At 46.2% G+C, this 25,253-nt stretch overlaps 1 protein-coding gene across 1 annotated transcript in view; it reads left to right on the plus strand.

Annotated features, from left to right (window-relative positions):
* Positions 1–10,302: 10,302 nt before the first annotated feature.
* LOC142599332 (amyloid-beta A4 precursor protein-binding family A member 1-like) overlaps positions 10,303–25,253 on the plus strand; it is a gene marked incomplete at its 5' end in the record, with an annotated part of 106,633 nt that continues 91,682 nt past the window's right edge. The window contains one exon of the mRNA XM_075739201.1: positions 10,303–10,411. Within this exon, the coding sequence (XP_075595316.1) occupies positions 10,303–10,411 (109 nt within the window). The remainder of the gene's footprint in view (positions 10,412–25,253) is intronic.

The following is a 25,253-nucleotide window of genomic DNA, read 5'->3' on the forward strand; positions in this document are numbered from 1 at the left end:
GGTACTGGTTGTCTAGGAGTTTAACAGTTACTGATATACATACATTTGAAAAGTAACTGTCTGGAGGTACTCATTTTCTAGGAGCTTAACAGTTACTGTTTCAAGAAGGTTTTTTTTTCTCAAATATAACTTGATGTGTTTGAATTTGTGTGAGTGTGTGAGACGTACAATCACGTATGAAGCGAGTGTGGAGTCCGGATCCATGGTTCTGTTATCCCACCAGGGAAACAGCCGGAGAAGGACAAAGCGAATGATTAATGATACCCTTGTGGGTAATTATCTTAGATTAATAGTAGCATTGACGTGTAAGTTTGGATGCCCTTTATTGCCGTGTTAAAAGACTAACTAAAAATCTGAATGATGCAGCCCCTGAAGTAGAATTGTTGGTAAATGTGGGAACCAGAATATTGCCTTTTACACCCTAAAAAATATTGTGAACCAATAATTATTTTTTTGAATGCTTATGGTATAAACAGAGATTGTGGATTCAATCTGGGACAGACATAGAGTGTGCTAGGTGTAAAGTGTGGACCCCTTGGGAAAAGAAGGAGCGTGCTACTGAAATAGTAAAGATTGTTTGTGGTTGGCGAGATACAAATTTAAACAAGTAAAATGGGAAGTAATCAGAGCGGAGAAATCTTGAAAAAGAGTCCATTAGGATGCATACTGAGACATTGGAAAGAAACAGGAGGTTCGCCAGGAGGTGTAACAGATAAGAAAACTCTTATAAAATATTGTAATCAGTGGTGGCCCTTGTATAAGCTGGATGACGGGGAAAAGTGGCCCTTTAATGGAACTTTGAACTATAATACCTTATTGCAACTAATGTTTTTAAGGAGGGAAGGTAAATGGGATGAGGTGATGTATGCGGATATGTTTTTCACCCTACAAAATCATCCAGAATGGCAAAGAGAATGTGGGATTAATTTGGCCCCACAGGACCCCCTGGTATTGGCTTTAGAAAAGGAACAAAAAGATAGTCAAAGAAAGTTGAAATGATGTTGTTCTGCATGCAGCATTGGAGAGAGATGTTTGAAAGTGAAAGATGAAGGGAGGAGAGTAGAAGAGAGGATTGAAGATTACGTACCCCCACCTCCTGAGTTGTTAGAAGGGTTCCTCAAGGAGGGGGAATATAGGGCAGTGGGAGGTAATATCCCAGTCGCTGCCCGGACTCGTAGTAGAACAAGTCCGATCATATAGGCGCCGCTCAGGCAAGCAATGTGACCAGGAGGACTGACTCGAATTAAGATTCCCTTTAACATGAGTGATTTAGATTCTTGGAAAAAGGAAGTAAGAAACTACCGGGATGATCCCTCAGGGGTGGCCAAAAGATTTGAGTTAATAGTTAAAAACCAGAACCCAGATTGGGAGGATATAGATTTGATGCTGGATGCAATGACAGAAACAGAAAAGCAATTGGTTTTAAAAACAGCCCATACTCACGTGCAGGCACAAATTACTGCTAATACACTGGCCGGAGTAGTTGATCAATATGTTCCCCTGGTCAACCCTAATTGGGATCCAAACGATGATGCAGATTACCGAATGCTAAAACGATATCAGGACTGGGTGAAATTTGGATTAGAAAATGCAGTCCCCAAAGCAGTGAATTGGTCAGCGTTATATGCTGTAAAACAAGGTCGGACCGAAGACCCTATAGAACTTTTAGATCGGTTAAGGACTGGAATGCACAAATATACTACTTTAGACCCCTCATCGGATGTAGGGCAGCAGCAATTGGTATCATTGTTTCTGGGACAATCATCTGAAGACATTAGGAGGAAGCTTCAAAAACTGAGGGAACCAGAAATACGGGATTTGGAAAAATTGACTGAGGAAGCTTGGAGAACGTACAGAAATCGGGAAAGTGATGATAGAAGAAAGTTAGGAAAGACAATAGCCACTGCTACTGTTGCTGCCTTAAATCAACAGTATCAAGGCAGGCCCTTAGGAGGGAGAGGCAGAGGCAGAATGCGAGGTGGTGAAAAAGGAGGATTTGATTTAGGGACTGGGATAGGGCTGAAAAGTAATCAATGTGCTTATTGCAGAGAACTCGGACATTGGAAAAAGGAATGCCCCAAGAAACAGGGTCCCTCAGAGTCCAAGGCTCTAATGGAATTAGAATGATGGGGACCTGGGGAATCTACCCTAGCAGATTCACTGGTTAAAATAAAGCTAGGGAGCAGAGATAAGGAAGTTGAATTCCTGGTGGATACGGGGGCTTCCTACTCTGTTTGAATCAACGTTTAATACCTATGGACAAAGACTTTGTAACTGTGATAGGAGCAACTGGCCAAACTGAAAAGGCTTTTTTTATGCAACCTATAAAATATAAATTGGGAAAACAAATAGGTATGCATAAGTTTCTCTATTTGCCTGGAGCCCCTAAACCTTTACTAGGCCGAGACTTATTGGAACAATTGGGAGCAAACATTGTTTTTGGTACTGAAGGAATTGAATTTAGAATAAAAGGAGACCAACTAATTGAAGTATTAAGTCTGTCCTTATTGCAGATTGAAAAAGAAAGTGCAATACCAACTGAAATTTTGGATCAGGTATACCCAGGAGTGTGGGCATCTGGAACACCAGGTAAGGCTAAAAATGCTAAGCCAGTAGAAATTAGATTAAAGCCAGGGACAATTCCAGTGAGAATTAAACAATATCCTCTACGCTTGGAGGATCAAAAAGGGGTAAAGGAAATTATTGACAAATTCCTACAATTCAGACTATTAATTGAGTGCGAATCAGAGTATAATACCCCAATTTTACCGGTGAAGAAACCGGATGGGAAGAATTATCAGCTAGTACAGGATTTAAGAGCAATAAATGAGATTGTAGATGATTTGCACCCGGTGGTTGCAAACCCCTCTACATTATGAACTCAACTGAAAAATGATCAAATTTGGTTTACCGTACTGGACCTGAGGATGCTTTCCTCTGTCTGCTCTTGGCAGTAGAAAGTCAGAAGCTGTTTGCTTTTGAATGGGAAAATCCTGAAACAGGCAGAAAAACACAATTAACTTGGACGGTGTTACCTCAAGGGTTTAAGAAGAGCCCCACTATCTTTGGGAACCAGTTGGCCCCAGAAACTTGAAACATGGACTCCTCCATCTCAGACGGGGACTTTTTTACCAGATGTGGACGATTTACTAGTAGCTACAACTACAAAGGAGGATTGTGCCCAATGGACAGTGAGCTTGTTAAATTTTCTAGGACTGAGTGGGTACAAAGTTTCCCAGCAAAAGGCCCAAGTCATTCAGCAACAAGTCACTTACCTCAGATCTGAGATCTCTGGAGGACAAAGAGACCTCGGTAAAGGTCAAAAAGAAGCTATTTGCCACACGCCATCGCCGGGAGCTGCGAAAGAACTTTGGACCTTTGTAGGTGTGACAGGATGGTGCAGATTATGCATATCTAATTATGGACTCTTAGTAAAACCGTTGTATCAATGACTAAAAGATAATCAGTTAAAGTTGACCTGGACGGGAGAAGCAAAAAGAGCCTTTGAACAGCTGAAAACAGAACTGATGAGAGCACCGGCCCTAGGTCTTCCTGATGTGTCTAAACCCTTCTGGCTATTTGCTCATGAGAGGCAAGGAATAGCCTTCGGGGTGCTGGCCCAACAACTAGGCCCTTATAAAAGAGCAGTAGCTTACTTTTCCAAGCAATTGGATGAAGTAAGCAGAGGATGGCCTGGATGCCTACGAGCAGTAGCTGCAGTTCTCCTGAACGTACAGGAAGCACGCAAATTTACAATGGGCCAGAAAATGACAGTCATGGTGCCTCCTACGGTTTCAGCTGTGTTAGAACAAAAAGGAGGACATTGGCTTTCCCCCTCTAGCTTTCTGAAATACCAAGCGATACTAGTGGAACAAGATGATATAACTATAGTCAGCACTAACATGGTGAACCCAGCTTCTTTCCTTAGCGGGGAAATCTCGGAGCCGGTGGTCCACGACTGTTTAAAAACAATGGAAGCAGTATATTCCAGCCACCCCGATCTAAAAGAGGAGCCGCTCCACGATGCTGAGGACTCCTGGTATACAGACGGAAGCAGCTTTGTGAAACAAGGAGAACGCCAAGCGGGGTATGCTGTGACCAGTACCCAAAAGGTCATCGAAGCAAAATCATTACCTGCGGGGACATCAGCACAAAAGGCTGAAATCATTGGCCTAACCCGAGCGTTAGAGCTGCCAAAAGGGAAGAAGATTAATATCTGGAGAGATTCAAAATATGCCTTTGGGGTTGTACATGCCCATGGTGCTATCTGGAAGGAAAGAGGACTTCTCACTGCTCCAGGCAAATATATTAAACATGCAAAAGAGATTCTAAAGGTACTAGAAGCTGTAAATCTTCCAGAAAAAGTAGCTATTATGCATTTGTCCTGGTTTCAGCTGAGAGGATTGATTTTTCTTCATAGTAGCTAGTGTGGGGATACGTTTTGGATTTGTGCTGGAGACAGCATTGATAATATAGAGATGTTTTTGTTCTATGGACTTATTGTTGAGCAGTGTTTACACGGGGCCAAGGCCTTTTCTGCTTCTTGCACTGCCCTGCCAGCGGGATGGCTGGGGGTGGACAAGAAGTTGGAAGGAGACACAGACAGGACAGGTGACCCAAACTGACCAAAGGGGTATTCCATGCTATATGACGTCATGCTCAGTTTATAAGGAGCTTGGGGGAAGAGAGAGGGGGGGCGGCGGCGTTCGGAGCAATGGCGTTTGTCTTCCCAAGTAACCGTTACGCGTGACGGAGCCCTGCTTTCCTGGGGATGGCTGAACACCTGCCTGCCCATGGGAAGTGGTGAATGAATTCCTTGCTTTGCTTTGCTTGTGCGCGTGGCTTTTGCTTTACCTATTAAACTGTTTTTATCTCAACCCATGAGTTTTCTCACTTTAACTCTTCCAATTCTCTTCCCCATCCTGATGGGAGGGAGTGAACGAGCGGCTGCGTGGTACTCAGCTGCCGGCTGGGGTAAAACCACGACAGCATTGTAAAGGACACCAAAAAGGTAACACCGACCAAGAGCTTGGCAATCAATTGGCAGACTCAGAAGCTAGAAAGGCAGCAGAAAAAGGTAAAGTGATGGCAGCCTTAATTCCGGACGGTAAACTTCAAATCCCAAGTTCCGATTTAGAGCCAGATAAATATTCCAAAGAAGATAAAAACATTAATCAATGACTTAGAAGGTAACAAAGGAAAAGATGGATGGTTTTATGTTCCAGATGGACGAATAATAGTACCCTCTCATTTGTTATGGAAATGAGTGTTAGATGAACATAAGAAAACACATGGGGGTACCGATGCTTTATATAAACAATGAAATCAGAAACTGGCAAGTGGAAATTTGTACACCACTGTGAAACAAGTAACCCAAAGGCACGAAATTTGTTTAAAGAATAACCCAAATACGTCAAACAACATTCGGATGGGTGTAACAGGAAAAGGTAATAGTCCGGGGCAACACTGGCAGATAGATTTTTCTGAACTCCCCAGAAAAGGGGGATACAGATATGTGTTGGTGTTAACGGACACCTTCTCAGGCTGGCCAGAGGCATTTCCCTGTAGAACCAACAAGGCTAGAGAGGTAACGAAAATGTTACTAAATGAAAGAATACCACGATTTGGGGTACCCGCAACAATATCCTCAGGTAGAGGTACTCACTTTTGTGCTAAAGTAGTAACAAAAATCAGTAAAATCTCAGGAACTGATTGGCAATTACACACCCCTCACAGACCACAAGCTAGTGGCCAAGCGGAAAAATGAACCATTGACTCAAACAACAGCTAGCTAAGATTTGTCAAGAGACAAACTTGCAATGGAATCAAGCCCTCCCATTAGCCCTACTAAGAATGTGGACAAAACCGAGATCGAAGGAAAATATGAGCCCCTTTGAAATTTTATATGGGAGGCCGTATCAATTGCAATATTCAGGGGAGAATCTTACCCAGCTTGGTGAAGGATACCTGTATCAGTACCTAATTAGTTTACAGAGACACTTGAATGTAATCGAACAAACTCTTCTAGCAACACGAGTTAGAGGACTAGCTCAACCCATCCATCCTTTCAAACCCGGGGACTGGGTTTATGTTAAGAATTTCACAGGTAAACCCTTGGAAGAGAAGTGGAATGGACCGTTTCAAGTGCTGTTAGCAACCTTCACCGCAATCAAGATCAAAGAGCAGCCCGCGGGGATTCATTAGTCAAGGATCAAGAAGGCCCCTGCATCCTGGACTGTGGAACCACAATCACCCCCCTTAAGATAAAAATAAAAAGGACATTATGAGCAACTGGACACTACTTGTGACAATAATAGTCCTGAGCCATGTCAATCAGGTAGAAGGATGGAATCAAAATCTACACTTCTCCCTAGTCCAAAACATCACCCAAATCTTACATAAGAGTGATTGTTGGGCATCTGCACCCAGATGCCTAAATATTACAGCCACGGAATATCCTTAATAGGAGTTCCGCTTCCATCTAATGTCTCCTGGACAAATCCGTTTTACTGGGCCAACAGCACCCTTAGAAAAGATTCCTAATCCCAACGGAACAAGGAATGGAAGGTAGATGTGATTGATAGCAAATTATACCTCGAGTAATAGTTGGTTGGGAAGTTCAGGAAAGGGCACCTTTGTAGGAGAATATTTAACATGTAACAAGTCCATTTCCTTAAATGTGACCTTGAGTGATCCTGGTTTTCAAAGATTGAACTATACCGGACTCCCGTCCCATTAGGAACGGGATGGTATTGGCTACGTGGTACACTGGCTTTGAAGAGATTGCCCCTAGGATGGAAAGGAGCTTGTACTCTTGGGGCTTTAGTTCCTAACATTACTATCGTTGACAAACTATACCCTCAGGATGAAAGAACAACAACTTCCCTCCAAAGGAGAGAGAAAACTCATAATGCTATGGCAGATAGGCTTACTGAGTTCCATAGTTTTGTAAGGTGGCTTCTCCCATGGCTAGGGGTAAGTGAACTAGAAAAATCTATAGTGAACATTTTGGCGGTCATAGAAAACATTGAGAGCAAAACCATTGATGCAATACGGGCCTTGCAACTAGTCTGTCGAAAGAAGTCACGCAAAACCGAATGGCCCTTGATTTATTACTAGCTTCACAAGGTGGTGTTTGTGCAGCCATAAATATAAGCTGCTGTATGTACATAGACCAAAGCGGTAGAATCTCCACAGATTTAGACTGAAATCCATAGACAAAGCAAAGGACTGCATAAAATAGCCTCATGGGGTTTTTGAAGAAATCTGGCACAAATTAACTTCCTGGCACCCTAATTTGAACTGGCTCCGGCAGCTATATGTGTTTGGCCTGCTTCTAGGACTGATGATATTCCTGACTTGTATATTAATACAATGTGCATTTTGGTGTAGCAGGGGAACTTCAGGAGAATATGAGGACTGGAAACAAAATAAGACAAGACATGCAGTAAAGTCAGGGAAACACTTTAAGAGAACACTGCTGTGGTGGGTTGACCCTGGCTGAGGGCCAGGTGCCCACCAGAGCCGCTCTATCACTCCCCTCTTTCATTAGACAGGGGAGAAAAGGTACAATGAAAAAAAACTTATGGGTCGAGATAAGGACAGGGAGAGATCATTCTCTAATTATCATCACGAGCAAAACAGACCGAACTTAGAGAGGGAATTCATCTTATTTATTACTAAGCAAAACAGAGTAGAGGAATGAGAAATAAAACCAAATCTTAAAAACACCTCCCCCCACCCCTCCCATCTTCCCGGGCTCAACTTCACTCCCGGCTTCAACCTCCGCCTCCCCTCAGCGGCACAGGGGGACGGGGAGTGGGGGTTACGGTCAGTTCCTCACGCGGTGTTTCTGCCGCTTCTTCATCCTCAGGGGGAGGACTCATTGTTCCCCCGCTCCAGCGTGGGGTCCCTCTCACGGGAGACAGTCCTTCACGGCCTTCTCCAACGTGAGTCTCCTCCACGGGGTGCAGACCTTCAGGAGCAAACTGCTCCAGCGTGGGTCCCCCACGGGGTCACAAGTCCTGTCAGCAAACCTGCTCTGGCGTGGGCTCCTCTCTCCACGGATCCACAGGTCCTGCCAGGAGCTTGCTCCAGCACGGGCTTCCCACGGGGCCACAGCCTCCTTCAGGTGTCTCCACCTGCTCCGGCGTGGGGTCCTCCACGGGCTGCAGGTGGAATCGCTACACCCCCTCATCCTCCCTCCATGGGCTGCAGGGGGACAGCCTGCTTCACCATGGTCTTCACCACGGGCTGCAGGGGAATCTTGCTCCGGCGCCTGGAGCACCTCCTCCCCCTCCTTCTTCACTGACCTTGGTGTCTGCAGATGTTCTTACATCTTCTCACTCCTCTCTCTGGCTGCAAAAGCTATCTCTAACTGTTTTTCTCTTTCTTAAATATGTTATCACAGAGGCGCTGATTGGCTTGGCCTTGGCCAGCGGCGGGACCGTCTTGGAGCTGGCTGGCATTGGCTCTATCAGACACAGGGGAAGCTTCTAGCAGCTTCTCACAGAAGCCACCCCTGTAGCCCCCCCGCTACCAAAACCTTGCCACGCAAAACCAACACACCTGGGTCTTGAAAAGCAAGTCCTGTGGCGACATGGCACCCCAGAGAGAATTGAGTCAGACAACAGGACTCATTTTCGGAACAACCTCATAGACACCTGGGCCAAAGAGCATGGCATTGAGTGGGTGTATCACATCCCCTTTCATGCACCAGCCTCTGGGAAAGTTGAAAGGTGCAATGGGCTGCTAAAAACTACCCTGAGTGCAATGGGTGGTGGGACCCTCAAACACTGGGATACGCATTTAGCAAAGGCTACCTGGTTAGTTAACACTCGGGGATCTGCCAATCGAGCTGGCCCTGCCCAGTCAAAATTTCCACGCCCAGTAGAAGGGGATAAAGTTCCTGTAGTGCACATGAAAAATATGTTGGGTAAAACAGTTTGGGTTATCCCTGCTTCAGGCAAAGGCAAGCCCATCTGCGGGATTGCTTTTGCTCAGGGACCAGGGTGCACTTGGTGGGTGATGAGAAAAGATGGGGAAGTCCGGTGTGTACCCCAAGGGGATTTGATTTTGGGTGAGAATAGCCAATAAATTAAATTGTATGATGTTAATAGCTATATACTGTATCAATGGTATGACCATAAGAACCACCCAAAACTAATGAAGGATGGAGTTTGAAACTGAACAAAGTGCCACGATGATGGAACTAGAACTGACTTCAACTGGTGCCCAGAAACTTTATCAAAAAAATCACATCTTTGGCATCCAGACTGTGAGCATGGACCATACCAGATACACTGGCTGTGAAAACCCCGGATGCAGCGTGCAACAATCCAGCAGCACATACCATCGCTCCTGCTCTGAGAGACTGTAATGGCAGATGGAACCCAAAACCATGGACTGAATGAACTCGACAGACATTTTAGAGCGATAGCCCATAGGGTAAGGCAATGAGTCCTGTAAAATAATCTGGGCATGACGTAGATGGTATGGAATAAGGGGTGGATAATGTCCTGGTTCTGGCAAGGATAGAGTTAATTTCCCAAGGAGCCAGGACAGGTGAGGTAAGCTGGCCGGGGGCTATTCCATACCATGTGACATCATGCTCACCATAAAAGGGGGCTAGTCGGGTAGGGGCGGGTTCGGCGTGGCTCCGGGACGGGTCGAGCGTCCGGTCGGTCCTTGGATCGGTAAAATCGTTCTCTGTTATCACCCATTGTTACTATCTGTTATCAGTACTGTTGTTGATTGTTTTCCCTCTCCCTTGCTGTCCCAGTAAACTGCCCTTATCCCAACCCTCGAGGCTTTGCCGTTGTTTTTCCGTTCTCCTCCCCATCCCGCCGGGGGAGGAGTGAGCGAGCGGTGCGTGGCACTTAGCTACCGGCTGGGGCTAAACCACGTCACTTGTCAAAGTGCAGGTAGGAAGCTTTCTAATGTAGCATGTTTTCCTGCACGAGCTGATAATGACTAAAAGCAAGCTGCATACATACCCTATCCTAAGCAACAAGATCTGATTTGATGCATTTGTTGCTCTTGCTGTTGGAGAGCGGCTAGAATTCTTCACTATCCTCTTCTATTGGGGGAAAGAATAACTAGTTTCCTGCCTGCATCAGCTGCGTCTACCCGAAAAAAACAGCTCATCCCGCACCCCTTTTCTCGGTATGTTAGAGGCTGGAGAGAGAAAGCTGGTCACGTGAAGGGAGGCGGGGTAAGAGAGGAGCAGGCAGGAGCAGGCTCTGCTAGTGATTGCCAGAGTAGGAGGAGAAAGAAGATGGAGTTGAAGATAGCAGCAGTTGAAGGAAAGGCTTGTTTCCTAGGTTTCCTGTTGTTATTTGTGCTGTCAGTTTCACTGGTGTCGTAATTGCTGTCCTGCGTGCTGAGGCAGTCCGCACGGCGTCAAGTCAAGGTATAAGGCGGCTGCTCTTTTTAGGGCTGAACTAGATAGGGGAGGATTGAACTAGGAATAAGATGTATCGGTGGAGGGCGGGGGGGGAGGGGAAAGGAGGAAATCTCTGTCGGTTACAAATGTATTTGCACGTTATACTGATGATAGTTGCTAAGCTTTCCTGAGGACTGATAAGGCTCATTTGGAGTAATAGTAGGAGAGTCTGGATGGCTGCATGTAGGGTTGTGTGTATTGTGCTGGGGGTATATTATAATCTGTGATGTGTATAAACTGTGCAATGTTGTAGGAGTATGCCCTTTGCTTCACAGGGTTTCCTTTCAGTTGAGGATGCTGCAACTGAAAAATAAAAATGAGGCAATGGCAGCCATTATTATCAGGAGTGCAGTGCTGGGGCAGGTACTTGGTGTGTGAATCATGCACCAGTGAGAACATAGGAATGGATGACAGTAGGTTGTAGGACTCTGAGTGTGCATGAGAGAAATTTGTATCTGCTTTTTATACTGCAGTGAAAGATATAAAGATATATTAATGCCCTAGATCCAGCTGAAAATAGTGGCTTCAACAAATAACTATGTGCACTGGATTATTTTAATAATATTGAGAGATGCATGGAATATTACTGTATAGAACTATTTATACTCTACCATATTTTTTTTAATCTCTCCTATGATTAAAAGGAGAAATGGAGGTCAAGAGGAAACTAATTGCTGAGCAAGCAGAACATGGTTGCAACAGGACAGGGAGTGAAGATGTCCTGACTGGTCATACTAGACTGCTGGCTTGTGGGAGGGGCTCAAGGGAGAGGAGACCTTCCTACCCCTATTTGTAAGCTTCCCTTCATCTTTGGGAGCTAATCAGCTGTTAGTATCAAGTACTAATTTTTGGAAAGAGACCTCTTGATTCTTCCTGGTGGAGCAGCTGTATAGGTTCTGGTGCAATTAGGGTGTGGATTGCTTAAGTTATCTTTCTGGTTGGTGCAGCCATGAGTATTTTACCTTTTCTTTTTTTCTTCTCTCTCCTGTGAAGTTTAGTCTTAACAGAAGCCATTTACTGCAGCTTGTTTCACCATCATCACATGTAGAGCTGCATTTGGAAAGAGACTGAAGACTTGAGCCTGGGATGAAATAATTTTTTTTCTTTCCTTTTTTTTTCGTGGCCTTATTGGGCTGCAGAATTATAGTTTATCTGAGCATGCCCTATGGATCTGTCATAGCCACTAAGAAACTAAAGTAGAAAGGCTGGAAGGCATAGATTTTATTTTTTTTTCCCAAACTCTGCATATTAAGGGTGAGCTAATGTGGGTGTGAGGCAGATCAGACATGTAGCATTAATTTTTATTTTTACTATGCATTACCTTATGTCAGGTGATAAGAATACATCTATATGGCAAGGATTTTGATTATTCTTTTTAAACATGGCTCACAGGCTCCCAACCAACTTGCTCCCTAAGATATTCCAGTCACAATGGTTTAAATTCTACTGCGTTGCATTCAAAATCTGAATTGACTGTCCTTATCTCTGGAGCCTGTACCCGTCATACTTCCAGAAACAGAAGTGTAATATATTTTTTTACAAATGCTGAAAATAGCAAAGAACTCTTATTTTCTAGGCATTACAATTGTGATATGCAACTAATAAAAAGAGGTACATGTTTACCTTCTGAGTTAAAGGCCCCCAAAAAAGCCCACCAGCGCCCAGAAGTCTGCTTGCCTATCATTTTTAATTGCAGTAATTTCTAATGATGCATGTAGCTCTTCTGTCCAGCTAGTTCCAAACAGATTTTATATTTTTCCATTTGTTTCAGCTTTTTCTCTAATTCTTAATTTAAGATAGGATATTATAAAATTTCCAATAATTAACTACAGAAGAATTCAAGATTTTATGTCTATGTAGTTCAAATCTTGTTCTTGTTAATTCTATGGAACCACAGTCTAAATAAAAGAAACAGTTGTTTCTTTTAAAAACTATTCCTTACTACTTGCAAGTGACTGCCACCACTTCTAAGGACAGTTACTGAGTGATTCTGCTGACAGTGTATTCGTGTATATTTACACTGAAAAAATTAAGTCTCCAGTAAGTATTAATGCAAGACTGTGGAGAAAATGGTACAAAAGCAGCAAATCCAGTATTCTAATACATTTTGAGAAGAATTTTATATATGTCTAATGGGTGAAATGCAAAACTTTTTTTTTGTTTTTAAGAAAAGCAGCCTATGTTCATTGGGAGAGTAGAGAATGTAATTTGGTTGTGGTGGGGGTTGGGGGAGGTTTGTGGTGGTTAGTTTTGGTTTTTGTTTTTCTGATTTTGGGGAGTTTTGTGTTTTATTTTGGGGGTTTATTTGTGTGTTTTATGTTTTTGGGGTTTTTTAAAGAGGTTTTACTGTTTTACCAAGTAATAGCTGACTGAGGCTAGCTGAATAATATGAATCCTATAAGTTGTAGTCTAGGTTTATTTGATATTTTTAGATGTAGTTCAGTGATACACTCATATTAACTGTCCTCACTTAAAATACCAGTGTTGTTTTTCTGACTATTCTGTCTTCTAACAGGTACAAGGCCAGCCTTTTATAAGGCTATTATAGACAGTGTTCATAGATTGGCCTTTCAGTTAAAAAAAAAAAAAGAATGCCAGGGAAAGTAGATTTAGTACAGCTACTTATCAAGAAAAGATAGCTGTGGTATATTGAAGGGATGATATGTCCCGTTTAGAATTACTCTTGCAGTTTTATATTTACTTTAATATAATATCCATTACTCTTGCAGTTTTATATTTACTTTAATATAATATCCATATGTCCTTTTGTTATAAAATAGAATATTTCAGTTAGAAGGGACCTACAATGATCATCTAGTCCAACTGCCTGACCAATTCAGGGCTGACAAAAAGTTACAACGTGTTAAGAGCATTGTCCAAATGCTTCTTAAACACTGACAGCCATTGGGCATCAACCATCTCTCTAGGAAGCCTGTTCCAGTGTTTGACCACCCTCTCGGTAAAGAAATGTTTCCTAATGTCAAGCCTGAACCTCTCCGGATGCAGCTTTGAACCATTCCCACACATCTTGTCCAGGGGGAAGTGATCAGCACCTCCTTCTCCACTTCCCATCCTCAGGAAGCTGTAGAGAGCTATGAGGCTGCCCATCAGCCTCCTTTTTTCCCATATTAGACAAGACCAAAGCCCTTAGCCACTCCTCATAGGACATACCTTCCAGCCCTTTCACCAGCTTTGTTGCCCTCCTCTGGACACATTCAAGTACCTTAATATCCTTCTTGAATTGTGGGGCCCAGAACTACACACAGTACTCAAGGTGAGGCCGCACCAATGCTTAATACAGTGGGATAATCACCTCTTTGACGGTCTGGTTACATTATGCTTGATGTAGTCCAGAAGGCAGTTTGCCCTCTTGGCTGCCAGGGCACACTGCTGACTCATATTGAGCCTGCTGTCGACCAGCACCCCCCAGATCCCTTTCTGCAGGGCTGCTCTCCATCTACTCCTCTCTTAATCTATACTTGTGTCTGGCATTACTCCATCCCAGGTGCAGAATCCAACATTTGTTCTTGTTAAATTTCATGCCATTGATGATTGTCCAATTCTCCAATCTATCCAGATCCTCTTCAAGGACTCTTATCCATCTAGAGTGTCAACAGCACCTCCCAGTTTGGTATCACCAGCAAGCTTGATGTTATCCCCAAATGTGTAGTTAGAAGTTTTTTAATTCATAGAATGATAGACTGGTGTGGGTTGGAAAGGACCTCAAAGATCATCTAGTTTCAATCACCCTGCCATGGGCAGGGATACCCTCCACTACACCATGTTACCCAAAGCTCCATCCAACCTGGCCTTAAACGCTTCAAGAGAGGGGGCATCCACAACCTCTCTGGGCAACCTGTTCCAATGCCTCACCACTCTCATAGTAAAGAATTTCTTCCTAACATCTAATCTAAATCTACCCTCCTTCAGCTTAAACCCATTACCCCTCGTCCTATCCCTACACACCCTGATAAACAGTCCCTTTCTGGCTTTCTTGTAGGCCTCTTTTAGGTAATGGAAGGCTGCTATAATGTCTCCCTGGAGCCTTCTTTTTTCCAGGCTGAACAACCCCAACTCTCTCAGCCTGTCCTCGTAGGAGAAGTGCTCCAGCCCTCTGATCAACTTCATAGCCTTCCTCTGGACTCTCTCCAACAGCTCCATGTCTGTCTGGTCCTAGGGCCCCCAGAGTTGGATGCAGTACTCCAGGTGGGGTCTCACGAGAGTGGAGTAGAGGGGCAGGATCACCTCCCTCAACCTGCTGGTCACACTTCCTTTGATGCAGCCTAGGTTACAGTTGGCTTTCTGGGCTGCAAGCATACATTGCTGGCTCATGTTGATCTTTTCATCAATCAATACCCCCAAGTCCTTCTCCTCAGGGCTGCTTTCAATCCATTCTCCTCCCACCCTGTAGTTGTGTTTGGGATTTCCCTGACCCATGTGCAAGGACCTTGCACTTGGCCTTGTTGAACTTGATGCAGTTTGCACGGGCCCACCTCTCAAGCCTGTCAAGGTCCCTCTGGATGGCATCCCTTCCTTCCAGCGTGTCGACCACACCACACAGCTTGGTGTCGTCGGCAAACTTGTTGAGGGTTGTGATGTCCAACTCGGTGGGTGAGGGAGAGGTTAACTTGTAATTCTCTGCACAGTAATCAGGAGTAATGACAATTACTCAAGAGGTTCAAACAAATTACAAATTTACTTAAAACTCAGCAGAAGCACAAAAGATAATGGCTTAGCAAAACTCGTAATGATATTACCTTAATGTGCTGAAAATGAAATTAGAGACAGAGAGAAAAAGATAAAGAAAGGGAAGAAAAGGAAAAAGATATCACCACCCTTGGATCCAGCAACGTTCTCTGCTCGTAGTTGTAATTCTTTAGGTGGCGGGCACACTCCGAAAACTTGTTTCCCCTATTTATAACCCAATGTGCTCCCCCCATAGGTGGAGTTTTGTCACCACTGGGCAGGCACAGTATGCATTCAGGAATGTTCTAGAAATGAGTCAGTGGGTTGTGGGGGTCTTGGGGGTCTTACTGCTCCCTCCCTTCGAGGCTGACCGAGCAATAACCTCTCGCGGGCATGCGCGTGCAGCAGATGGTCTTTGTCTGCATGTTTCAGGAATAGGAGGATGGGCTCCCGAGACAGCACCCTGCCTCTGCAGGTTCTGCCCTTGGCCGACACTCCCTCATTCAAGACGGGTATTTGTGACATTCACTTGTTATCAGAGCCTTACAAGGGTGCACTCGATCCCACTATCTGTGTCACGGACAAAGATGTTAAACAGCACTAGCCCCAATACCGACGCCTGAGGAATGCCACTTGTCACTGATCTCCACTTGGATATTGAGCCATTGACCACAACTCTTTGAGTGCGACCATCCAGCCAATTCCTCATCCATCAAATCCATGTCTCTCCAATTTAGAGACAAGGATGTTGTGCAGGACAGTGTCAAATGCTTTGCACAAGTCCAGGTAGATGACGTCTGTCACTCTTCCCTTATCCACCAATGCTGTAACCCCATCATAGAAGAATGCCATCATTTGTCAGGCACAATTTACCCTTAGTGAAGCCATGTTGGCTGTCACCAGTTACCTCCTAGTTTTCCATGTGCCTGAGCATAGTTTCCAGGAGGATCTGCTCCATGATCTTGCCAGGCACGGAGGTGAGACTGACCGGCCTGTAGTTCCCTGGGGCTTCCTTTTTTCCCTTTTTAAAAATGGGGGTTATGTTTCCCCTTTTCCAGTTGGTGGGAACTTCACTGGACTGCCAGGACTTCTCAAATATGATGGAGACTGGCCTGGCCACTTCATCCACCAGTTCCCTCAAGACCCGTGGATGCATCTCATGAGGTCCCATGGAGTTGTGCACCTTCAGGTTCCTTAGATATTCTCGAACCCGATCTTCTCCTACAGTGGGCGGTTCTGCATTCTCCCAGTCCCTGCCTTCTGTGACCTGGGCAGTGTGGCTCAAGCACTTGCCAGTGAAGACTGAGGCAAAGAAGTCATTGAGTACCTCTGCCTTCTCCATATCCTGGGCAACCAGGTCACCCGTTTCATTCTGGAGGGGACCCACATTTTCCCCTCGTCTTCCTTTTATCACTGACATACCAATAGAAGCTTTTCTTGTTGTCCTTAATGTCCCTGGCCAGACTAATTTCTATCATCAGGGCTTTGGCTTTCCTAAACCTGATCCCTGGCTGCTTGGACAGTTTCTCTGTATTCCTCCCAGGCTACCTGCCCTTGCTTCCACCCTCTGTAGGCTTCCTTTTTGTGTTTGACTTTGCCCAGGAGCTCCTTGTTCATCCATGCAGGTAAGCCTCTTGGTGTTTCTGCTTCACTTCCTCTTTGTTGGGATGCATTGCTCCTGAGCTTGGAGGAGGTGACCCTTGAATATTAGCCAGCTGTCTTGGGCCCCTCTTCCTTCCAGGGCTTTGTCCCATGGTATTCTACCAAGCAGGTCCCTGAAGAGGCCAAAGTCTGCTCTCCTGAGGTCCAGGGTAGTGAGCTTGCTGCATGCTCTCCTCGCTGCCCTGAGGATCCTGAATTCCACCATTTCGTGGTCACTGTAGCCAAGGCTGCCCTTGAGCTTGACATCCCCTACCAGGCCCTCCTTATTGGTGAGAACAAGGTCCATCATGGCACCTCTCCTCATGGTCTCCTCTGTGGAGGAAGTTATCACAATGCATTCCAGGAACTTCCTGGATTGCTTGTGCCCTGCTGCGTTGTCCCTCCATCAGATGTCGGGGTGGTTGAAGTCCTCCATGAGGACCAGGGCTTGTGAATGTGAGGCTGCTCCTATCTGCCCATAGAGGGCTTCATCTGCTCAGTCCCCCTGTCAGGTGGCCTGTAGCAGACCCCCACTATGATGTCCCCTGCCCCAGCCGTCCCTTTAATCCTGACCCATGGGCTCTTGGTGGGCTCCTCCTCCATCCCCAGGTGGAGCTCCATGCACTCCAGCTGGTCATTGACATAGAGGGCAACACCCCCTCCTCATCTGCCCTGCCTGTCCTTCCCAAAGAGCCTATATCCTCCCATCCCAACACTCCACTCATAGGTGGACAGCCAACAACTCAGCACCACACAGCTGCTTGCTCACTCCCCCCTTTCCCCCACTTCTCTGGTGGGAGGAGAATGGGAAGACAAGTGCAAAGCCTTGTGGGTCAGGTTAAAGACAGTTTACTGGGATAGCAAAGGGAGAGGGGAAAAAACAACAACAGTACTTAAGAGAATTTACAAAACTGGTGATACACAGTGCAGTTTCTCACCCAATGACCGTAGAACTCAGACCACATGCTCAGACCCATCCTGAAGCTAGACTGTTCCCAAGCCATGCATCCTGGAGCTGTGTTGCCCCTCCCTGACTAGCCCCCCTTTATACTGAGCATGATGTCACATGGTATGGAATACCCCCTTTGGCTAGTTTGGGTCAGCTGTCCTGTCTGTGTCCCCTCCCAACTTCTGGTGTGCCCCCAGCCATTCCACTGGTGGGGCGGTGTGAGAAGCAGAAAAGGCCTTGGCTCTGTGTAAGCACTGCTCAACGTTAACAAAAACATCTGTATATGAACGCTGTTTTCAGCTCAAATCCAAAACATAGCCCCATACTAGCTAGTATGAAGAAAGTTAACCCTCTCAGCTGAAACCAGGATATTATCCACCCCTTATTCCATACTGTTTATGTCATGCTTATGTCCCACACAATCCAATACATCCTCATTAAGCACCACCACTCTTCTCATCCCTTGATATAATATGCTGATATCATTCCCTTAGTCTGTGGACCCCCCTTTTAAAGTGTTCATAAATGTCCATTGAGTTCACTCAGCCCATAACCCTGGGCTCCATTTATCATAACAGTCTCTCAGGGCAGGAGTGATGATGTGTACTGTTGGACTGCTACATGCTGCATTCTGGAACTTGTGACTGGTGTGTTTGGCATGGTCCATACTCACCGTCTGTGGGTTAAAGATGTTGATTTTCAAAGGAGTTGCTGGGCACCAGTTGCTAAGGCCAGTTCTAGTTCCATCATTGCAGCATTCATCCTTCATTAATTTGAGAGATTCTTACTGTAATACAGTTGATACAGCATATAGCAATTGTAGCAGTAATAATGTACCACAGGGTTATTTAGCAATTAACAACATACATTTTAATTTATTGGCTATTCACACCTAAAATCAGATCCCCTTGAGGTATGCTTCAGAGTTCCCCATCTTTTCTCATCACCAGGTGCACCCTGGTCCTTGAGCAAAAGCAGTCCCACAGATGGGTTTGCCTTTGCCTGAAGCAGGGATAACCCAGACTGTCTTCCCCAATATATTCTTTATGTTCACTACAGGAACTTTATCCCCTTCTACAGGGCAGGGAAATTTTGATTGGGCAGGGCCAGCTCAACTTGTAGACCCCTTAGTGTTAACTAACCAGGTGGCCTTTGCTAAATGTGTGTCCCAGTGTTTGAGGGTCCCACCACCCATTGCTCTCAGGGTAGTCTTTAGCAGTCCATTGTATCGTTCGATTTTCCCAGAGGCTGGTGCATGGTAGGGGATGTGATACACCCACTCAATGCCATGCTCTTTGGCCCAGGTGTCTATGAGGTTGTTCCACAAATGAGTCCCATTGTCTGACTCAATTCTCTCTGGGGTGCCATGTCACCGCAGGACTTGGTTTTCAAGGCCCAGGACAGTGTTCTGGGCTGTGGCATGGGGCACAGGGTATGTTTCCAGCCATCCAGTGGTTGCTTCCGCCATTATAAGAACATAACGCTTGCCTTGGCGGGTTTGTGGGAATGTGATGTAGTCACTCCGCCAGGCCTCCCCATATTGATATTTCAGCCATCATCCTCCATACCAGAGAGGCTTTACCTGCTTGGCTTGCTTGATTGCAGCGCATGTTTCACATTGATGGATGACCTGTGAGATGGCGTCCATGGTCAAGTCCATCCCTCGATCATGAGCCCATCTCTATGTTGCATCTCTTCCTTGATGGCCTGAGGTGTCATGGGCCCACCGAGCTAGAAATAATTCACCCTTATGCTGCCAGTCCAGATCTACCTGAGCCACTTCAATCTTGGCAGCCTGATCCACCTGCTGATTGTTCTGATGTTCCTCAGTGGCCTGACTCTTGGGTACGTGGGCATCTACGTGACATACTTTTCCAATTAGGTTCTCTAGCTGGGCAGCAATATCTTTCCACAATCTAGCAGCCCAGATGGGTTTCCCTCTGTGCTGCCAGTTGCTCCGCTTCCACTGCTGTAACCACCCCCACAGGGCATTGGCCGCCATCCGTGAATCAGTACAGAGGTACAGCATCACCCACTTTTCTCTTTCAGCAATATCTAAAGCCAGCTGGATGGTTTTCACCTCTGCAAAGTGACTTGATTCACCTTCTCCTTCAGCAGCTTCTGCAACTCACCATGTAGGACTCCATACAGCGGCCTTGAACCTCCAATGCTTTCCCACAATGCGACAGGACCCATCAGTGAACAGAGTATATTGCTTCTCATTCTCTGGCAATTTATTATATGGTGGGGCTTCTTCAGCACGTGTCACCTCCTACTCTGGCAACATTCCGAAATCTTTCCCTTCTGGCCAGTCTGTGATCACTTCCAGAATTCCTGGACGATTGGGGTTCCCTATTCGACCCCGCTGTGTGATCAGTGCAACCCACTTCCTCCACGTAGCATTGGTTGTGTGATGTTTAGAAGGAGCCCTCTCTTTGAACACCCAGCCCAGCACTGGCAGTCGGGGTGCCAGGAGGAGCTATGCTTCAGTGCCAATCACCTCTGAAGCAGCTCGAACCACTTCATAGGCTGCCAATATCTCCTTTTCTGTTGGAGTGTAGCGGGCCTCAGATCCTCTGTATCCCTGACTCCAAAACCCCAGGGGTCGACCTCGAGTCTCCCCTGGTGCTTTCTGCCAGAGACTCCAGGTAGGGCCATTCTCCCCAGCTGCAGTGTAGAGCACATTCTTTACATCTAGTTCTGCTCGAACTGGCGCATGGGCTACAGCATGAACTATTTCTTGTTTCATTTGTTCAAAAGCTGTTCGTTGCTCAGGGCCCCATTTGAAATTGTTCTTCTTCCGGGTTACGTGGTAGAGAGGGCTTACAATGAGACCATAATTTGGGGTGTGCATTCGCCACAATCCCACAACACCTAAGAAGGCCTGTGTCTCCTTTTTGTTGGTTGGTGGAGACATGGCTGCTATTTTGTTGATAATATCCATTGGGATCTGACGATGCCCATCGTGCCATCTTATTCCTAAAAACTGGATTTCCTGCGCAGGCCCCTTCACCTTACTTTGTTTTATGGAGAAGCCAGCCTGCAGCAGGATTTGGATTATTTTCTTCCCTTTCTCAGAACCTTCCTCTGCTGAGTTGCCCCATACAATGATGTCATCAATGTATTGCAGGTGCTCTGGGGCTTCACCCTTTTCCAGTGCACTCTGGATCAGGCCATGGCAAATGGTGGGGCTGTGTTTCCACCCCTGGGGCAGTCGGTTCCAGGTGTACTGGACGCCCCTCCAAGTGAAGGCAAACTGTGGCCTGCACTCTGCTGCCAAAGGGATCGAGAAAAATGCATTAGCTATATCAGTTGTGGCATACCACTTGGTTGCCTTTGACTCCAGTTCATATTGAAGTTCTAGCATGTCTGGCATGGCAGCACTCATGGGCGGTGTGACTTCATTCAGGCCACGATAGTCTACCGTCAGCCTCCACTCTCCATTGGACTTCTGCACTGGCCATATGGGACTGTTAAAGGGTGAGCGGGTTCTGCTGATCACTCCCTGACCCTCCAGTTGACGAATTAGCTTATGGATGGGAACCAGGGAATCTCGGTTGGTGTGGTATTGCTGCTGGCGCACGGTTGTGGTAGAGATTGGCACCTGTTTTTCTTCAACCCTCAGCAACCCCACAACAGAAGGGTCCTCTGAGAGACCAGGCAGAGTAGACAATGGTTCAATTTGCTCTGTCTCCAAGGCAGCTATACCAAAAGCCCACTGGTACCCTTTTGGGTCCTTGAAATACCCTCTCCTGAGGTAGTCTATGCCCAGGATGCATGGAGCCTCTGGCCCAATCACAATGGGGTGCTTTTCCCAGTCCTTCCCAGTTAGACTCACTTCAGCCTCCATTGGAGTCCACTGTCGGGATCCCCCTGTCACATCAGAAATACAGATAGGTTCTGCCCCTACATGGCTTGATGGCACCAGTGTCCACTAGGGCCTTGTACTCCTGTGGGTCTGACATGCCAGGCCATTGGATCCACACAGTCCGGTAAACCTGATTGTCCTTTTCCTCCATCTGGCTGAAGGCAGGGCCCCTCTAATCCTGCTCATCATATTAGCTACTCACTTCTTGCAAAAAGGACTTAGAAGTCCATTCAAGAGTATCATACATACGAGTACGCATTCCACTCGATCTGGAGGACTGCCTGCTGGAAACAGGAGCGGCATTTTTCCTGGAAGAATCACCTTTTGTGGCTGTTTTGCTTGCAGCTCGTGTACTCGTGCCTGTAGGATTGAGGTAGGCTTTCCATCCCACTTTCTCATGTCCTCTCCATGGTCACACAGGTAAAACCACAGGGTGCCTCATGGTGTGTACCCTCTATATCCTCTCTCTTGAGCAGAGAAATGTTTACTCCTAATAGCTGAGATACTGGTCTGTACAGATGGGGAGTAGAACATATCCTCTTTGAGTTGCCAGACCTCCTGGGATGGTTTCTCCACAGCCGAGAAGAGGGAGGAAGAAAGGCTCTCTTCATATTGCTGGAGTCAGCCAGCCACTTCATCCACTGTTGACGCCTCTTCACTTTTCCAGTCAATTACTGCCAGTGAGTTGGCATATGATGATGGTGTGCTCCGTACAAACTTCCACCACATGGGTCGTGTGCACTGGACTTCGTCAGGGTCTGTGGGTAACTGTGCGTTGTCCGGGTCATAATAAACCATCTCCCTCACAGCTAATTCCCTCAGATATTGGATACCTCTTTCCATGGTGGTCCACTTGCCTGGCCGACATACATCCTCTTCCTTGAACGGATACCTTTCCTTCACACTTGACAGGAGTCGCCTCCAGAGGCTGAGGGCTTGTGCCTTTTTCCCCCCAATTGCTTTGTCAATGCCCCCTTCCCTGGACAGGGATCCCAGTTGCTTGGCTTCCCTACCCTCTAATTCCAGGCTACTTGCCTTGCTATTACACCATTGGAGCAGCCAGGTAATGATGTGCTCCCCTGGAAGGTGGCTGAAGTCTTTCTGCATATCTCGCAGCTCACTCAGGGACAGGGATCAAGTGATCACTTCTGGTTCTGGCTCTTCTTCCTGTTCTCGTGATGGTCCTGGTTCATCATCATCATCCTTCACTAAGCGAACTGATTTCTTTGTGTATTTATTTCTTCTTCTGTGTAGAGGTGACTGATACCAGTATGGGTTGATTTTTTAGTTCACCTGCAGTGCCTGTTCACAGGGGTTTGGGTAGTCACATTGTCTGTTGTTGGGGCTGGGGTAGCCATGGGGGTTGGGGTAGCTGCCGTGCCTTTTGTGAGGGCTGGGGTAGCCGTGGGGGTTGAGGTAGGTGCCATGCCTGTTGTAGGGGCTGGGGTAGCTGCAGTGTCTGTTGCGGGGGTTTGGGTATCCGCAGTGCTAGTGGGTCTGTTTTCCCTCTCTTCCCCCTGATGACACTGCCTACTATCGAGCAATGTTTGGTAGACAGTGGCCAGGGCCCAGCACAGTACAGTAAGTTGTACCTTTTTGGAATACCCACAGCATTTTCCCTTCAAATATTCTGTCACTTTATCAGGGTTCTGTAGTTGTTCGGAGGTGAAGTTCCAAAACATTGGGGGTGAGAAGGTCTCTAGATACCTGCCCACACTCTCCCACATGCCATGCCAGCCTTGACTATTCAGCCTCGGGGCAGGTGAGTAGTATTCTTAAAACACCTTTTTGTAACCTTGAACAAGACTTGAAACACATTCAGAAGACATAATAATAGGAACATGCTGGCTTGAACATCCCAAGGATAATCAAAATTTTCAAAAGCTGCTGTGACTAGCCTCAATGGAAAAGGGGAGGTTAAAGAGCGGGAGAAAATATCCCCCTCTGTTTTCCCTATAGATTGAGTGCAATTATTAATCTATTCAAAGAGATGTCCAAGGTACAAGCATGACAGCAAAGCCCCATACAAATACCAACTTAAGCTCATGACCATTGATGTTATCATATCATAAGTTGATATCGCACAGTACAGCAACATGAGAATCCTGACCCCTCTCCCAGAGGTGATAAATAGCAGCATTGCAAGGAATACATACAGCAAGTAGGGGTTTAGATACTACAGCCACATGACCAAATAAAACACCACTGTGACCACCAGCTGTTTAAAATAATACAATGAATACTTATAACAACTTTGTTTTAACATGCTCAGGGCAGATTTGTCATTATCTCAACCCTTCGAGCTCCACGTTGGGCGCCAAAAAGGACTGTCGTGGTTTAGCCCCAGCCGACAGCTGAACACCACGCAGCTCCTCCCCCCCTTCCCCGGTAGGATGGGGAGGAGAATGGGAAGGAAAAGGCAAAACCTCATGGGTTGGGATAAGGACAGTTTACTGGGATAGCAAAGGGAGAGGGGAAAAAACAACCCCAACAACAGTACTTAACAGAATATACAAAACTGGTGATACACAATGCAGTTTCTCACCCAACACCGTAGAACTCAGACCACACGCTCAGACCCGTCCCAAAGCCAGACCATCCCTGAGCCACATGTCCTGGAGCTGTGTTGCTCCTCCCTGACTAGCCTCCCTTTTATAGTGAGCATGATGTCACGTGGTGTGGAATACCCCCTTTGGCTAATTTGGGTCAGCTGTCCTGTCTGTGTCCCCTCCCAACTTCTGGTGTGCTCCCAGCCATCCTGCTGGTGGGGCAGTGTGAGAAGCAGAAAAGGCCTTGGCTCTGTGTAAGCACTGTTCAACAACAACAGGTCCATATAACAAAAACATCTCTATATTATCAACACTGTTTCCAGCACAAATCCAAAACCTAGCCCCATCCTAGCTACTATGAAGAAAATTAACTCTATCTCAGCTGAAATCAGGACACCACCACATCTCAGTGATACCAATAAGATCATAGCTCTGCAGGCATGCGCATGTCTCCAACTCCCCTTGTTTATTCCCCATGCTAGGTGAGTTTGCATAGAGGCATTTAAGTTGGGCCTCCAATGAGGCTGACTTATTGGCTGGAGTGGCTGGAATTCCTTTGATGTATTTTACCAGTGTTTCCCTGTTGGTTCCTATTACCTCAGGAGCCCCTGGCTCATCTCCATTAGACTTCAAGTGTGCTGCAGTGTGTCCAGCACGTCTCTGAGCAACAGGCTGAGGGTCCTCGCTGGCACCCCATCCCTCTAACCGTGGCATATCATTGCACAACTTGTTGCAGGCAAGCCTGACATTATCCCCCTCCCGCTTTGAGCCTAGTTTAAAGCTCTGTCAATGAGCCCTGCAAGCTCCTGAGTAAAGACCACCTTCCCCCTTTGAGAGAGGTGAATCCCATCAGAGTTCATCAAGCCTCGTGCCATGTAGACCATCTCATTGTCATAAAACCCAAAACTGTGGCGGTGACACCAGCCACGGAGCCATGTGTTAATAGACTGTCTGTCTGTTTCTTCCAGTGTTGCTGCCTGCAACTGGAAGGAGATAGGAAAAAATAACCTGTGCACCAGATTCCCTCAGCAACTGTCCCAAGACCCTGAAGTCTCTTTTGGTCACTCTTGCACTACACGTTGTGGCTTCATCGCCACCCACATGGAAGAGCAGTAA

This window comes from Balearica regulorum, chromosome W (genome assembly GCF_011004875.1).
Source record: "Balearica regulorum gibbericeps isolate bBalReg1 chromosome W, bBalReg1.pri, whole genome shotgun sequence".
NCBI lineage: Eukaryota > Metazoa > Chordata > Aves > Gruiformes > Gruidae > Balearica > Balearica regulorum.